Source organism: Mustela nivalis, assembly GCF_964662115.1.
Source record: "Mustela nivalis genome assembly, chromosome: 1".
In the NCBI taxonomy this organism is placed as follows: Eukaryota; Metazoa; Chordata; class Mammalia; order Carnivora; family Mustelidae; genus Mustela; species Mustela nivalis.
In genome coordinates this window covers 198,141,759-198,156,563 of record NC_139020.1, presented here as the reverse complement: position 1 = coordinate 198,156,563, position 14,805 = coordinate 198,141,759, and the positions used below count along the sequence as shown (strand labels likewise).

Below are 14,805 nucleotides of genomic sequence, written 5' to 3'. Positions count from 1 at the left end.
CGCTGCACAGAGGCCCAGTTGTGCCCTCTGCCGGGCCCTTCACACACAGCCTGGCCTGCCCACTGCGAACTCAGGAGCCAGGACCTGGCCCATCCTTTGGCTCAAGCCACACTGGGATAGCCTCCTGGGAGGCAAAATCTGTCACACACACACATGTCACACACACACACACATATCACCCCCATAGTCTCCACAGGCTAGGGAGAACCTCAACCAGGTCTAGGTCACCCACACTGGCTACTGTCCAAAGAGCCAACACCACAGGGGCTCTCCTGCCACCTGCCACCACCTTCCCATCAAGAGTCTGCTGTAACTTCCATCTACCCAACTCTGCCTTCCAATTTCTCTCTCACCAACTTCTCATGTCACTCCCTTTCCTCCACCCCTACTTTGAGCACCTGGGTCCTTGCAGCAGCATAGCACCCCCTTCCCAGTTTCCTTATCCGTGGCCTCTGGCATCAGAGACCCCAGGCCCTCCACCCCCCCACACACACCCATCACCACCTCAGTCCCTTTGGCTTTCTGCCTGCGCAGCCTGTGAGGAGTGGGGGGAGCCTCCCACATACCTGGAATTCTCCCCTCTTGAAATCCATTCACTCAACTGCACACCCTTTAGGACCTACTTCACCCCACAGCACCCCTTATCTGTACACAGACAGATATGACACCTCCTACCCCCATTGGGTGGGTGAACATCCCACAGAGGTCATTTCATCCCATGCCATCCTGAGGAACCATTACACAAAGAAAATAAGGTCAAGAATGGAGTGACCAAATGACCAAGGCACCAGGTGCTCAGAGGCTCACAGCCCAAGCCTGCCTACAGGCTTGGAGGAGGAAGGGCACCGCACAGGAAACCCTACTGGCTTCATAGGCCCCTGCTGAGTGGGCTCCTTGCAGGCCCAGGCAAAAAAGTCCCAGCCCACAGGAGCCCCTCCCCACAGATCTACATACCTTCACCCGCTCAGGCTCAGAAAGGAGTGGCTCTTCCGGACCTACAGGGAGGACAGAGTACTTCCTGGCTGTTCCTGTTTACTCAAGGACACACAAGGCCATCCATGGACACAACAAGGCCATCCATGGCTGTTTAGCCCAGGAGGTCAAAGTTTGCTTTTCTCTGAAAAGGGACTGGCCAGGGGTTTCCAGGCAGTCCACCCACCACCAACCCAGCCCCATGCCCCCCACTGCACCTCCTAACTCTGGGAAGCCATTTAGTTCAGACTGCTGATGGGGTAAGCTCTGCCTGTGTACAGGCAGTCCGTAGGCTGGTATGGGAGGACATCTAGCTCTAGCAGAACACTGGGCTGCCCAAAGCTCTCTCTGCACAGGGACCCAGACTGGCTACCAATCTCTAATTATGTCCCCATCAATATTTATCAACCATTTCCCTGATCCCTACCCCCCTCCTTCTGATCGTCCCTCCAGTGTTAGAACCAGAAGGTTCTCCCCACCCCTGCAGAGAAAGTAATCCAGAAACAGCAGAAACCACGGTCAGCAGTGAGTGTACCAGATTCCACTCACTGGAACCCCCCAGGCTATCTGACACAGGAAGGTCAGGCAAGCAGAGGCCAGGCCAGGCAATCCAAAACAAATACCCAGGCCTCAAGGGTAAGTACATCCAATAGGGTCCTGAAGTGAGGACGAGACCAAGAGGAGGTGAGAGAGGAACTAAAAGGGAGGGGTGGGGGGGATTACCGTAATTCCAGGACCAACCCTCAAATCCCAAATCTGTCTTGAACAAGAAAAACTCTGTCTGATGTAAATTACTTTAAGTAACACAAACCCAAAGACATTTTAATTGGATATTAGCATAGAGTTTTGATAGTTAACATAAGGAAGCATTTTCTAGAAAGCAAAGTATGCCCACTGGTCAGCCACAGAGATCGTGCTCAGCCTCAGGGTGAGGCTGCGTGCGCCCCAAAGGCTCACTTCATCGTTGGGATTCTCTAAATCCACAGCCACACCTATCCCCTCGGGGCCTCTGGAGGAGGGTCCAGGGGCTAGCTGGCCCTAAACAGCATGTAGAGCACAGGCAGCACGGCCACAAATGTCACAGAGGTGATCAGCGTGCTGTAGATGGTGTTCCTGTTGACCTGGGCTTCTAACCTCTGCTCCATGCCCGACAGTGCCAGGATCATGTTTCCCTGCTCCAGCAAGGAGCCCGGCAGAGCCCCATCTGCTGGCTCCACCAGGCCCGGATGCACCGCAGCCTTTGCAAGCTGAACCACCTCAGCCGTCTGGCTGAACGTCTTTTCCAAGCCATCAAGCCGCTCTCGTAAACCCTCTAGACAGGAACGGACCTGCCTGGAATGGCTGAGCTGCTCTTTCAAGGCGGCTGAAAGGACATCTGTGTCTCTGTCTCGGGTGGGGGAAGTACCTGCCTGGGCCCCAGGGCTCTGCCCAGGCCCAGCTCGTACCAGGCCCCTTAGGTCTACCATGAGGTCGTGGAGGTCCCTCTGCTGGAGAGAGTAGCTGGATGCCTGTTCTCGGATGGCCTCCTGGAGGCTCAGAGGGCCCTTCTGCGCCTCTAAGAGCAAGGCCTTCAGCTCCTGTAGCCGCACCCGATTCACATAGGTGGAGCCAGCCACGCCAATCAGGGCCCCCAGGACTGACCCAATGAGGGACCAGTTCTTGGTTCTCTCAGCTCGAGTGCGCTCCTTCTCGTGACTTTCCCGCACAGCCGCAGAGAAGAGGGAGAACTTCTCTCGCTCTGAGTCTTCGGCACGCAGATAGGTTGCACGAAGCCTCTTCTCCTCCTGCAGAAGCAAAAGCTGTGTTACACAGCAGCAAGGGGGCCCTGCAGCAGCAGCTACGAGCAGACGCTCCTGGGGCCCAACCTCAGCCCAGCACAGACCCCTGCTCCGTAAACCCACTGGGTGACCAAAGGCAGAGTAAACCTGGTCAGGACAGGGAGCAAAGCAATGGCGGGTGGTCAAGATGAGCCGTACTACCTTCTAACCCAGCAGTGCTGGGTCTACAGAATGTCCTCTCTGGGCCAGTCCCTCCACGGTGCTCCCTCCGTGGGACCCAGGTTATACTGCCCTGGACTGCTAACTCCAGGACGAAGTTGGTGGATAGGGTCCAGAAGCCTGGGGCTCAGTGAGGAGGTTTACCTCCTCACCAGACCTCTGACCACAGGCTAGTGAGTGTTCCCACCCTGCCCCTCCATGACCTGCCAGGCCAGGGCCCCTGCCCGGAGAGGAGGGGCTGCCTCCCGAGCTGCCTGTACCTGCAGCATCCTGTGCTCCAGCGTAGCCAGTTCTAGGTACTGGTTATCCTCTCTGGAGACGCGGTCCAAGCGGTCCCTCACCTCCTTCAGCTTGGCCTGGTGAACTTCCAAGTCTTCCCGAGCCTCTCGGACAAGCCCTCGCGCCACCATGAACACTTTCTCTGCCTGCAGAGGGAACGAGGGAGGCCGTTTGCGCTTCCCTCCATACCCACACAGGCTCAGCTCCGTGCCCAACAAGCTGTGGCTGAGGTGAGTGGGGTGTCGGTGTGAAAGGGTAGAAAGGAGTCCCTCAGACACAAAATCCTGGCTCACCCAGCAGTCCTCAAAGTGCAGCCCCGGGGCCACACCCATCAGAATCTGCAGATTTATCCATTCAAGTAGAAATAACGTGCTCCTGAGAAACTGGGAAATAAGGAACACTACACACAAAATCCAGCCAACTCTTGTCTGATGCAAACCATAAAGAAGTGGAACCAAGGTTCCTGAGCTGCTCCACGTACGTTATCTTAGCTGGATCTCACAACGAGGCAGGGCCGTGACCTCCATGTCTCCATGTTACAGACCCAGAAACGCCAGCTCAGCAAGGTCACGACCTCCAGGGGGAGAGACAGTAGGGTGCCTCAAAACCTCCCACCAACCCCAGATTCTTGCCTCTTCACTAGCCTGGTATGCACTAGGCAGGAGCAGGAACAGAGGTGACAGAAGGAGTTTCCACTGCCACCAACGGCTGCCACAGGCAGCTCTTTCCAGCTCAGCGTATGATGCTGCCCTGGCCCTGGGCCTATACCTTCACCGGGGCTGTTCTAATTCCACACAGGGCTTTGAGGACACCGTAACGTCCTCAACAACCCCGAAGAGCCCACGTGGGAAGTGTCCACTGGCCTAACACAATGGATATCAATGGCTGGAGACTGACCGGTACACAGAAACCCTTTTTCAGGGTAGGAGAACATGGTTACACAGAGAGCTCCACCCCAGGTGGAGCTATCAAACCCAGGTGTCACGTGAGACACGAGTCAAATCCCTCTGTGAATAGTATTCGTTTGAGAAAAGGCAAATGAGGGCATGGCCTCCCAGGACCGTGTGGCTGGTGATGATCTGGCAGAAACCTCAGGCCACATTTCCCAAGTTAGAAGGCAGGGCCCAGCACCCCAACTTCCCTCCTCACCTCGGTCACGTTTCCCTGGGCCTCGCGAACCTCATTGAGTCCGACAAACTCTTCATATCTGTCCCACAAGGTCGTGGCCGTGGAGGACGCTCGCTGCCGAATGTCGTGCCCCAGGGCTCTTCCCAGGGCGGTGAGGCGGTGGTACAGCCCCAGGGCCACCTCCTCAGGTTCTTTCTCTCTGGGCTGGCGAGGGCCTGGGCTGCAGAAAGTCCTGGTCATGAAGAGGTCCCTTCCAAGGAGGCCTCTCCGCACCAGCACGCGGCGCACACCCATGACGTGCCGAGTGGTAAATGCGGTGCTGCGCCCTGTCCTCAGGAGATCTGTGGTGGGGGGACGACAGACAGATCAGCTCCCAGCTGAGAAAGGCTGGGCCTGAGTCAGACTCAGACTGTAGGGCCCAGGGGCAGTTCTGAACAAATATCAGTAGAGGAGTCCAAACTGAGCGTTACTCCGTTGTGCCGGGGGACTGCAGCCACTACAGCCATGGGTGCTCCCAGACAACTCAGGGGAGAACAGGGCAGGGAAGACGATATTTGGGAGATCATGCCTTCCACCTCCCTCAGACGCTCCCATTCCACCCGCTTCCCCACATCCCCCAGGTCTCTGTTGCGACTCCGATGAGAAGCCTGGTGCCCGGTTGTCTGCTAATGTCAAAGCAAATTCTCAAACCTGAGCTGTGCCCATGCTGACAAAACCCCACGGAGGTTCATAAAGACTCCCGGGAAACTGGAACTGAGGGGGGTTTCAGGGAAAGATCTCCGTAAAAGGCCATCAAAACCAACAGTCCAGGGGCACCTGGGTGGCTCAGTGGGTTAAAGCCTCTGCCTTCGGCTCAGGTCATGATCCTAGAGTCCTGGGATCGAGCCCCACATTGGGCTTTCTGCTCTGCGGGAAGCCTGCTTCCCCCTCTCTCTCTCCCCGCCTCTCTGCAAACTTGTGATCTCTGTCTGTCAAGTAAATAAATAAAATCTTTAAAAAAAAAAAGAAAAAAAACCAACAGTCCAGACACCAAGGGCGGCCACAGCACTGGGGAAGCAGAGTTTTGCTCTATGTTCGAGGACACAGGTTGTTCATATCCCAAGGCAGAAAACTCCCTCCTCGGCAGTCCTCTGAAAAGGTAATTCCAGGAGAAAAAGGAAACAAAACAAAACGCCCAGATCTCTTTACAGAGGAGAGCTTTTCTTAGGTTCACATGAGCCCTTCTCCTATGTGCTCTGAGCCTAGGCTGTCCAGGCTCCCAGCTCCATGTCACAATCCTCACCTTCTGTAAGCTTTCTCCCGCCTCTCCAACCTCAGTCATGCTCTACAGGTTAGGTTTCTTTAATCTTTCTCTTTTCAACCTTGCTTTGATGCATGGGCCCCAAGACACCCACTTCTTGTTACCTAAAGAGCACAGGGAGACTCCCATTACCCAGTCAGTCCTTGCCTAATCCCAAGAGCAGCCAGGACGCTGAGGACCCCCAGAGAGGCCAGGTCAGGTGACCCATGCTCCCAGCAACCTGGGCCAGCACTCCCTCCCCTGGCCAGCGCCCCCCACCCCAGCCCTCAAGTATTGACTCTGGCTGTAAGAGTGACACCTAGTGGCCAAACAACCAGGCCAGAGAGAAAAGCAGTAGGAGCTGTGGACAGAAGACTGGAGAAGCTCCAGGGATGAAGAAAGTGGCTTGCGGATGTAACGGAGATCAGCCCACAGCATCCCAGCCTCCTCCCTCTGTGCTGTGCTTGGAGAAGCTCAGGCCTTCTAGAAAACAAAGTTGCTTGAGTAGGGACATGCCTCCTGCCCAAAGCGGGTCTGAGCTGAGAGCCACAGAAAGGGACATTGCTGTGACACTGCTTCCAAGCTGGTGCCGCCCCCTAACTACAGGACCCCATCCCTAAGGCCCGAGAAAGCATACAACATCCATGACCCAGGGGTTGAGCTAGCCTGGGAGGCCTCAAGGCCAGCACCCACTGCACTGAGCTGTGACCCCACAATTCTGTGGGTGGACTCCAGAGCAAAGCAAAGCACACAGACTTGCAGCACCACCAAGCACAGCCCCGTCCTTTTCAGCAACTCACCAGAAAGGTGTCCACCTCAGCTGTCACTACTTCCTTTGCCCCCATTCTAACCTGATCTCATGCCACCTCAAGGCTGCTCCCTGCCCCTCCAACCCCACAAAATTTCTACCTTGCCGGATTCAGCAAGCGCTTCCCAGATTTCTTCTCCAAATCTCTGCAGCTTTCAACACCCTGTCTTTTTGAAGTCACTACCCCTCTCAGCTTCCTCCAACCTTCTCAGCCTCCTTTCTCAGCTCCTCCTCTACCAGCCGCCCACTCCTGGAAGCCAGGAGGGTCACCCAACCCTGGCGGCGATGACAGCTACGTCCTTCTGTCTGTCCTGGCTTCTTCCTCCCTGCTGCTCAGAGCCATTGCTCACAGTCTGAGGCTCTGTTAATTCATCATTGCATAGCCTCGGTTCAAGCCCCCCTGCACCCCCGACAGCTCCCATCTCACTTGCTATGAACACCAGTCCCGCCAGTGGGCAATAAGCCCCGCTCCTCTTGACCGTCATCCCCTTCCCCCTCTCTGCCCCTGACCTCCGCTACAGGCACCCAAACACGCGAAACCCAACCCTGCTGCTTCCTCCTCAGCTCCAGGAGGCTCACCCTGACTTCTAGGTCTTGGCTCAGACATCCACCTCATGGCAAAGCCTTCCTTGACCATTTCCTCCTGGGCCACCAGGTTTATCTGTCTCCATCAGACACATATTTGCCTTCTTCGCATGTTGCCAAGCCCCTCGCTACAACATAAGCTTGGTCACAGCAGAGACGTTGCTGTGTGAGGAAAGGACTCAAGCTGTTCCTCTGTTCCAGTCCCTCCTCTCACCCACCCAGCCTCTCCCGACTCAAACATCTCACAGGCCCTCAGTCAGCACAGGTAAGGTGTCCCTGCCAGAGGGGGCATAGTGGAGAGGTATATGGGGTCATCTAAAACCTAAAAGGCAGCCGGTGTAGCTGGAAGACAGCAGAGGAAAGGAGAGTGGGCAGAGGAGAGGCTGAAGAGGTAAACAGAGGCCACTTTAACAAGGGTCTTGAGGGCCAAGTTCAGAACCTTGCCCATCCAAATCAATTCTCCAGTTCTACCCAGGTGACCGTCTCCTACCAACTGCCCATCCTAAGAACCTCCATCACCTGTACCTCTTCCTCACATGCAGCTGATGACTTGCTTCATTTTTCACTAAGACAATACTTAAAAATTGGAAGACAACTTCTCTAATCTCCTACCGTACCTTCCCACCTGCCAGTGTCTGTCCAGTTTCCACCTTCTCTCTTGCTCTTCAGGATGAAGAATTCATGCTCTAGGTAGACCAAGCTGTGCCCCAGGTCCCGTGCACCCTCCCCAGCTGACACTACTAATTGATCAAACATCCCTCCAGCAATAGCTCCACTTCTCTGCCCCTCTGTACAGCCAAACTCCTTGATGGATTGTGAGCACTTGCTCTCTCCAGTTCCTCTTCTCCCATCCTCTCTGAAAGCCCTCTCTGATGCAGCCCTCGAAATGACCATGCCACTGGAAATGCTTTTGTCCAGGTCACGTCCACATTACTAAATCCAGTGATCAGATCTCAATCCTCCTCTTACTTGGCCTATCAGCAGCCTGGGACTCATGCCACCTTCTTCCTCCTTGAAATACCTTCTACACTCGGCCCCACTCATCTCCTGAACCTCTCCACATAGAGTGCTGCAGGGCAGGGTCCTCGGACTCCTCTCTCATCCAGTCCCATGTCTTTAAAAGCCATCTACTAGAATGTTATTAAATTAATTATAGTGATGGTTGAACAACACTGTGAATACACTAAAACCACTGAACTGTACACATTAAATAAGTGAATTGTATGGTATGTAAGTTGTATCTCGATAAAACTATTACTTTTTTTTTTTTTAAGATTTTTATTTATTTATTTGACAGAGAGATCACAAGTAGACAGAGAGGCTGGCGGGGTGGAGGGGGGAAGCAGGCTCCCTGCTGAGCAGAGAGCCTGATGCGGGGCTTGATCCCAGGACACTGAGACCATGACCTGAGACCTTGACTGAGACCATGACCCGAAGGTAGAGGCTTTACCCACTGAGCCATCCAGGTGCCCCAACTATTGCTTTTTAAAAAAAGTAATCTCTATATCCAACGTGGGGGTCAAACTCATGACTTCAAGATTAAGAGTCACACGTTCCACTGACTGAGCCAGCCAAGTGCCCCCCCACCCTTCCCCCCTGCCAAAGCCATTACTTTAAAAAACTATCAACTATGCTCTGATTTTTCCAGCCCAGACCTCTCCTGTAGATTCCAGGCTCGTTTACCTAGCTGCTTAATCCACATCCCTGCTTAGAAGACTGGGGATCTTAACTTCCCTTTCCAACTTGCCTTTTCCACAGCCTTCTCCATCTTGGTTGATGGAAACTTCAAGTCCAAATCAGACCAAAATCCTCAAATCACCCGACATCCTTCTCTCCCACCTCATATCCAATTCATTGGCAGATGCTACTTCCTTTCTAAAAACAAAATCCCCCCCCCCTTATCCTTGCCACTGCTACCACCTTGTCCTAGTGACTAACATGTCTCCCTGCTTCTACTCTAGCCCCTACAGTCTATGGTGAACAAAGCAGTCAGTAGTCCTTTCAGAACACAACCCAGGCACCTGGGTGGCTCAGTGGGTTAAAGCCTCTGCCTTCAGCTCAGGTCATGATCTCAGCATCCTGGGACCGAGGCCCGCATCGGGCTCTCTGCTCAAATAAATAAATAAAATCTTAAACACACACACACACACACACACACACAACCCAAACCATGTCTCTCTCTGCTCAAACTTTCCAATGGTTTCTCATCTATCTTAATGTAAAAGGAATTCTTTCCATGGTCTCCAGGGAATCCACTTCCTGGCTCTCAATCTTCTCATTCTCCTCCAATCATATGGACCTTACTCCCCCCAGCTTTATTGACATATAAATGGTATATAGCACTGTGTAAGTTTAAGATACACACGCGATGACTCAATACACTTGATAGATATATAAATTACTAAACATGTACCACAATAAAGTTAGCTAGCACATCCTTCAGGTAATTACCACGCATGGACTTTCTTGGTGTTGCTGGAACACATGAGGCTATCCCCACAGCAGGATCTTCACATCAGCGGCTTGCTATCTGCAGTTTGCTCCCTTCTCTTTTCCAAGTCCTGCTCAAATGTCACTGCCATGCCCTCCCATCCCAGCACGCTACCCACTTTGTCTGCTTTATTTTTCTCCATGCACGTACGTACATGACCTGCGATATGTTTCACTTACTTACTTTGCTTAAGGGCTGTCTCACCCACTAGAACATCAGCTCTGCCAGGGTAGGCATTGTTTTGTTCACTGCTGCATCTTCAGTGCCTATAATACTATCTGCATATAGTACATACTCAACAAAAAAGTACTAAATGAATTAACAGAATTTGCAAAAAGTCATAAGCCGGCTCTATGATAAAATCCAAACTCCTTCCGGTGGTTTCCAAAACTTTACGACCAGAGATCTAGCCCCCGCCCACATTTCTGTCACCTCCCTCCGATCTCTCTCCACCCACGCGTCCTTTCCTCGGTTCCAGGAACGCGCGGAACTTCACGGCTTCAGCACGCGCCCTTCGTTCTACCCCCAATGCTTTCCCCCTGCACGGTTCCAGGCCTAGCACCTTCCGGTTAAGCACCCCTCCTGGCTTCCGGACCCTCCTCCGGCAAGCCAACCCCGACCTCGTACCTGGCGACCCAACACGGGAACTGCAACCCAAACAGAGGGCCCGCCACTCAGTAGATCTCTGACCCTTTAATGCCCGCCCCCAGAGTTGCTTCCGGCAGCGGGAGGGAAGCTTCCTGACTAGGAGCCAATCAGAGGGCTCGCGTAGAAGTATAGGCGCCGGGGGTGGGAAGGGGAGCTCCGCTTCCGGTGGCAGGGTCTGGGGAAGGGGCGGCAGGCGCCATGTCCGGCCGCGAAGGTGAGTGTGCGGGGGTGGTGGCAGGGCAGAGAGGGACAGGGCCCGGTGGGGACTGAACTGAGCATGCTTGTGTCGCCCACAGGTGGCAAGAAGAAGCCCCTGAAGCAGCCCAAGAAACAGGCCAAGGAGATGGACGAGGTGAGGGCGAGCGCGGAGGCGTGGGTGGGTGCGGAGGGACTGGGAAATTTGCCTGGCGTGAACCCTGTCTGCCTCTCCCTAGGAAGATAAGGCATTCAAGCAGAAACAGAAGGAGGAGCAGAAGAAACTCGAGGAGCTAAAAGCGAAGGCCGCGGGGAAGGGTCCCCTGGGTAAGTGAGGGCCGAGTGGAGTGAGCTCAAGCTGGGCTAACGCTCTGAGCATCAATCAGCCTGGTCCATTTCCTGCCTCATTGGTGAGGTCCTAGCGTCCGCTACGGCGGACCGACCCCGCCAGGCTTCGATTCGCAGCAGCGGGAAGGGGAGGGAGCCAGACCAGCTTTGGAAATGAAATCCCTTTTCTTCCAGGCAGTCTGGTCTGTCTCTGGGGAAGCGGCAGAAATGGAAATACCGAAATTCATGTACCTTAGACACAAAGTCGTAGAGTTGAATTTCCAAATATTGTCCGCTAGTTCTTGCCCCAAATTCGTATTTCACTGTTTTTGCTTAAAACATTTCTTGACTTCATCGCTCATATTGTTAATTCTAGTAAATTCTTTTGCATCCTGAGTCTTCACTTACGGGTGCGCCTAAACATAGAGCCCAAGCTTATTAATGTGTTATTGTGCTATATGCTTTTTTAATCTAATTCCCCCACCAACCATTCTGCCTCTTTTCATTATGTAGAAAGAATCGCTTACATACCAAAAGATTTTTCAAGCCCAACAGCCCAAATACTTTTCTGTGCTTCATAGATGCTGTTTACATTCGTCAAACCTAGTTAACAGTTTCTTCTGTAGTTATTTGTGCCCTATGGGACCACTCAGCCACCCCGTGCCCTGGTGGAGGCTAGAATGGTGGGAGTGTTGTTGTCCAGGGCTTCGCAAGGCTTCTATTCCAGTGCATTTGGTTTGATTCACAGTGCTGAGATCTAGGTATTGTGATTCCTTTTTGGATCGTGAGGTATTTTGTACTTTCCTTTAATCTGTGATTGTGTATAGGGATAATGTCAGTCTTTAGTGAAATCCTATACTACTTGTTTTTCACTGAAGCTCTCATTTTTTAAAGGTTCATTTTGTCAGACATTTAGGATCTTCATTATTGCGTTAGGCATATTTAATTTTGTAACTATTTTTTAAGTTATTTATGTGTGCCAAATAGTCAAATGTAAATTGAATAAAATAAAGATACTGAATAACCACACCCCAGAATCATAATCTAGTAATGTGTAATGTGGCAGTTGAGAAAGTGGAATTGGACATCAGACTGCCCAAGGTGGAATCTTGGATTTGTTGTAGACCAGCCTATATCTTTGAACAACACCTCCCTGAGATTTCATTATTTGGAAAATGGGTTGATGGGGGATGGGGATTAAATGAGCCAGTGTGTGAAATATTTAATAGTGTAGGTCGAGGTCAGTGCACAGCCATTATTTGTGCCCCTCCCTCATCCTCATTCAAGTATTATCCCACATAGACTGTTGGTAAAGCCCTGTGCATGCTTGTATCAAAAAGATTATCCGGCACAAGAGCTGAGCCTTTCTAGGATCCATATCAGACCCCCGGCACTTCTGCCATAAAGAGTATATTTTTCCTTAGCTGAGACTTTTTTTTCCTTTTGCAGCCACAGGTGGAATTAAGAAATCTGGCAAAAAGTAAGCTGTTCTTGTGCCCGAGGCAATGATGATCCTTAATTCCATTCCTGTTTAAACATCTGGATTCCCTGTCATGGCATCTGTTGCTATCTATAGCTGGAATGAAGTGTTGTCTTAGATCCTGTTGTACATTTAAGAATAAACTTTTGTAAAAAAAATAAATAAAACAATCATACAGTGGCTCATATTCTCTTTATTTTTTGTCACTCAGTCATTTCTGTGTTAGTTCTGAGGTCAGAGTGAACCTAGCCAGGAATCCTGCCAATGTGTGCTCTTCAGTCTTGGTTCTATCCTGAACTCCGTGTCACCTGGAATTAAACCAATGCATTTGAAGTGGTTATTGTTTTTGTATCATTGTATGCCTGATGGAATATATTACATGAGGTTAATGAACGAATTTGTACTTTGGGGAGGAAAAAAGTTCTCTTTCTATGAGGACATCCATGTTGCAATGATACAGTCCATTTGTTGTAATGGGATTATTCATCTTTCAAGTCAGGTGTCCACTAATTACATGCTGCACGTGTGCCAGAGGGCAATTCCTGTTGTCAAGGAACTTCTCTGTTATGGGAGAGAAGCAACATTAATACATACAATATGCATTATAAAGGGAATAAAATGGGAAAGGAGAAAGATTCTGAAAGTTCCTAAGAACCTAGCTTACTCTGAAGCCTCCAGGTCTGCATTTACACTAGGGCTTCAGAAAGGTCCTTCCTAGGTTCCCATGCTTTAAACCCCACATTTGACCCATCAGCAAATTAAATATGGCCTCTGCATACTTCTTCCAGTATCACCCCCCACACACCCCATTCTGACCTAAAATCCCTCACCTGGGTTATTGTGGTCACATCCACATTTGTCTTCCTGTCCCCTACCCTTTCTCCCCTACAGTTTAACCTTCATTCAGGCTGCAGAGTATCCCTGCTAAACCACAAAGTTATACTTTGTCTCTTCTTGGCTCAGAACTCAGTGGCTTCTTAGGGCAAAATTGAGTCCCCACAATGACCAGTCAGGCATGTGGCTGCCACTCCCTACCTTCTGATACCATTCATCCCCTGATCATCTTGAGCCACAATGGTCTACATTGTAAGCAAGCTGACTCACTGTTCTTACTAACTCTTCCTTCTGCCTGTCACTTGTGTATACTGGAGACTGCCTCTCTTCCTTTAGAGAATTCAAACATCACAGTAGTGAGCTTTTCCCTTACCACTGTCTATAAAGTGGTGGTCCCTGTTGTCTGTTACCTTTATTTTTTTCTCTTTATATTTGTTGATGATCACCTTTGACTCCAGGAGGAGTAAACTGGAGGAGGCAGAGGCTAAATGCATATATATTGGAACAATTCAGTGGCACAAGTCTGGATTTCCCCTCCAAGCTCTTCATATCACTGGAAATTATGCTAATAGTGCTCATCTTTCTCTAATAGCCTGTTTTCAAGAAGGGCTCTAGAACTAGTCAGATTTTGCTAAGTCAAAACTGGAAAAGGTTTTTTAATAGATTGAAGCCCGTTTTATGACTAAGGTACTTGATATTAATAAGGAGGGGCCCTCCTTGGTCCACTTCTGGAAAGTTGCACAGCCAGCACACTCTGGACTTCTGGCATTCCCTGTGGGGCTGAGAAGAACTCCCAAGATCAAGTGCCAGCACGCTGTGCTGAGAACAACCCCCAAGATCCAGCACAACACCACGCCGCTGCCTGCTACTCTGGTGGAACCTAATCCTTCCTGACAAACGAAGGACAATCCTTTCTTCATAAGACCAGAGACCTGCCATAATTAAGAAAAGTGTTCAACATTTGGGCCTACTGAGGGAACCTACTAGTTGTCTCAAAAACTAAACTCTGATATTCAAGATCTACACCCCGACAACCATCTCCCCTTCATTCACTGTTTCCATAAACATTCATAGGACACTTAAAACCTAAGTTTGGTACTGAGTGTGCAACAGTAGAGTCTTACCTCTGTTACTCTCTAATACCCTGTACCCGCTAACTGTCCTGCACACTACTGCTCCCCAATAATACCCTGTCAGGTGCCCAAGTCCTGCTTAACCTCTCTTTGCCACAGAGAACACCTACCTGGCATTTGTGTGGCTTCCATGTCAGTGTTGTATTCTCGTCTGAGGAGACTTGTATGCCAGTCTCCTTGCTAAGTCAGTCACTCCCACTCAAACTGGAGGGCAGCCCAGGTGCCACTTTCAAGGGGCAAGGGTCAAGAGGTCTCTTGACCTCCTGAGCCTCCTCGTCCATTTATGACCCGCGCTTAAGACAAAACCACTCAGGCGCTCTCAGAGAAATGAATGAATGCCAACAGCCTGAAGAGTTAGTTCCCACACTCTCCAAAACAGGCACACTCTTCTCAGGATCACCCCTTCTCTGTGACCTTTCTTCTCCAGACCTATCTTAAATACACACACTCAAAACATTAACTCTTCTCAAAGATACCTCCTCACAAAAGTTGTATTCATACTCCGTCCAACTCCACTCTCCCAGACGCCTCCTCAAGAGGACCTCTGGGTATGTGAGAGGTGAGTCCGGCGGGAGGAAAACAGCGAAGTCATAGAGACCAAACCCCTGAACGCTGCCTGTCACGATTCACAAGTGTACGTGTGAATGTC

At 51.1% G+C, this 14,805-nt stretch overlaps 2 protein-coding genes and 1 long non-coding RNA gene across 10 annotated transcripts; 1 reads left to right on the top strand and 2 right to left on the bottom strand.

Annotated features, from left to right (window-relative positions):
• Positions 1–1,766: 1,766 nt before the first annotated feature.
• CCDC51 (coiled-coil domain containing 51) lies at positions 1,767–10,245 on the bottom strand. 8 transcript variants are annotated; one of them, XM_082704413.1, is made up of 5 exons: positions 10,167–10,218; positions 5,659–5,780; positions 4,398–4,717; positions 3,230–3,394; positions 1,767–2,756 (listed from the first exon to the last, which is right to left on the bottom strand). In XM_082704413.1, exons 3-5 carry the CDS (start codon positions 4,668–4,670, stop codon positions 2,001–2,003), a joined length of 1,194 nt encoding a protein of 397 aa, XP_082560539.1. In that variant the 5' UTR covers positions 4,671–4,717; positions 5,659–5,780; positions 10,167–10,218; the 3' UTR covers positions 1,767–2,000. The 8 variants fall into 8 exon arrangements, with proteins under 8 accessions (XP_082560539.1, XP_082560537.1, XP_082560541.1 ...); XM_082704411.1 differs by lacking the exon at positions 5,659–5,780 and having other exon boundaries at positions 10,167–10,245; XM_082704415.1 differs by lacking the exon at positions 5,659–5,780 and having other exon boundaries at positions 4,398–4,596; positions 10,167–10,242.
• TMA7 (translation machinery associated 7 homolog) lies at positions 10,243–12,369 on the top strand. The gene is made up of 4 exons (XM_082704927.1): positions 10,243–10,401; positions 10,484–10,539; positions 10,622–10,709; positions 12,159–12,369. The coding sequence occupies exons 1-4, from the start codon at positions 10,386–10,388 to the stop codon at positions 12,191–12,193; spliced, it is 195 nt and encodes a 64-aa protein (XP_082561053.1). The 5' UTR covers positions 10,243–10,385; the 3' UTR covers positions 12,194–12,369.
• LOC309850700 lies at positions 12,363–14,791 on the bottom strand. Its single transcript, XR_014304409.1, has 3 exons — positions 14,267–14,791; positions 12,594–12,750; positions 12,363–12,497 (listed from the first exon to the last, which is right to left on the bottom strand). It is a non-coding gene; the product is annotated as an uncharacterized lncRNA (long non-coding RNA).
• Between the last annotated feature and the right edge of the window lie 14 nt (positions 14,792–14,805).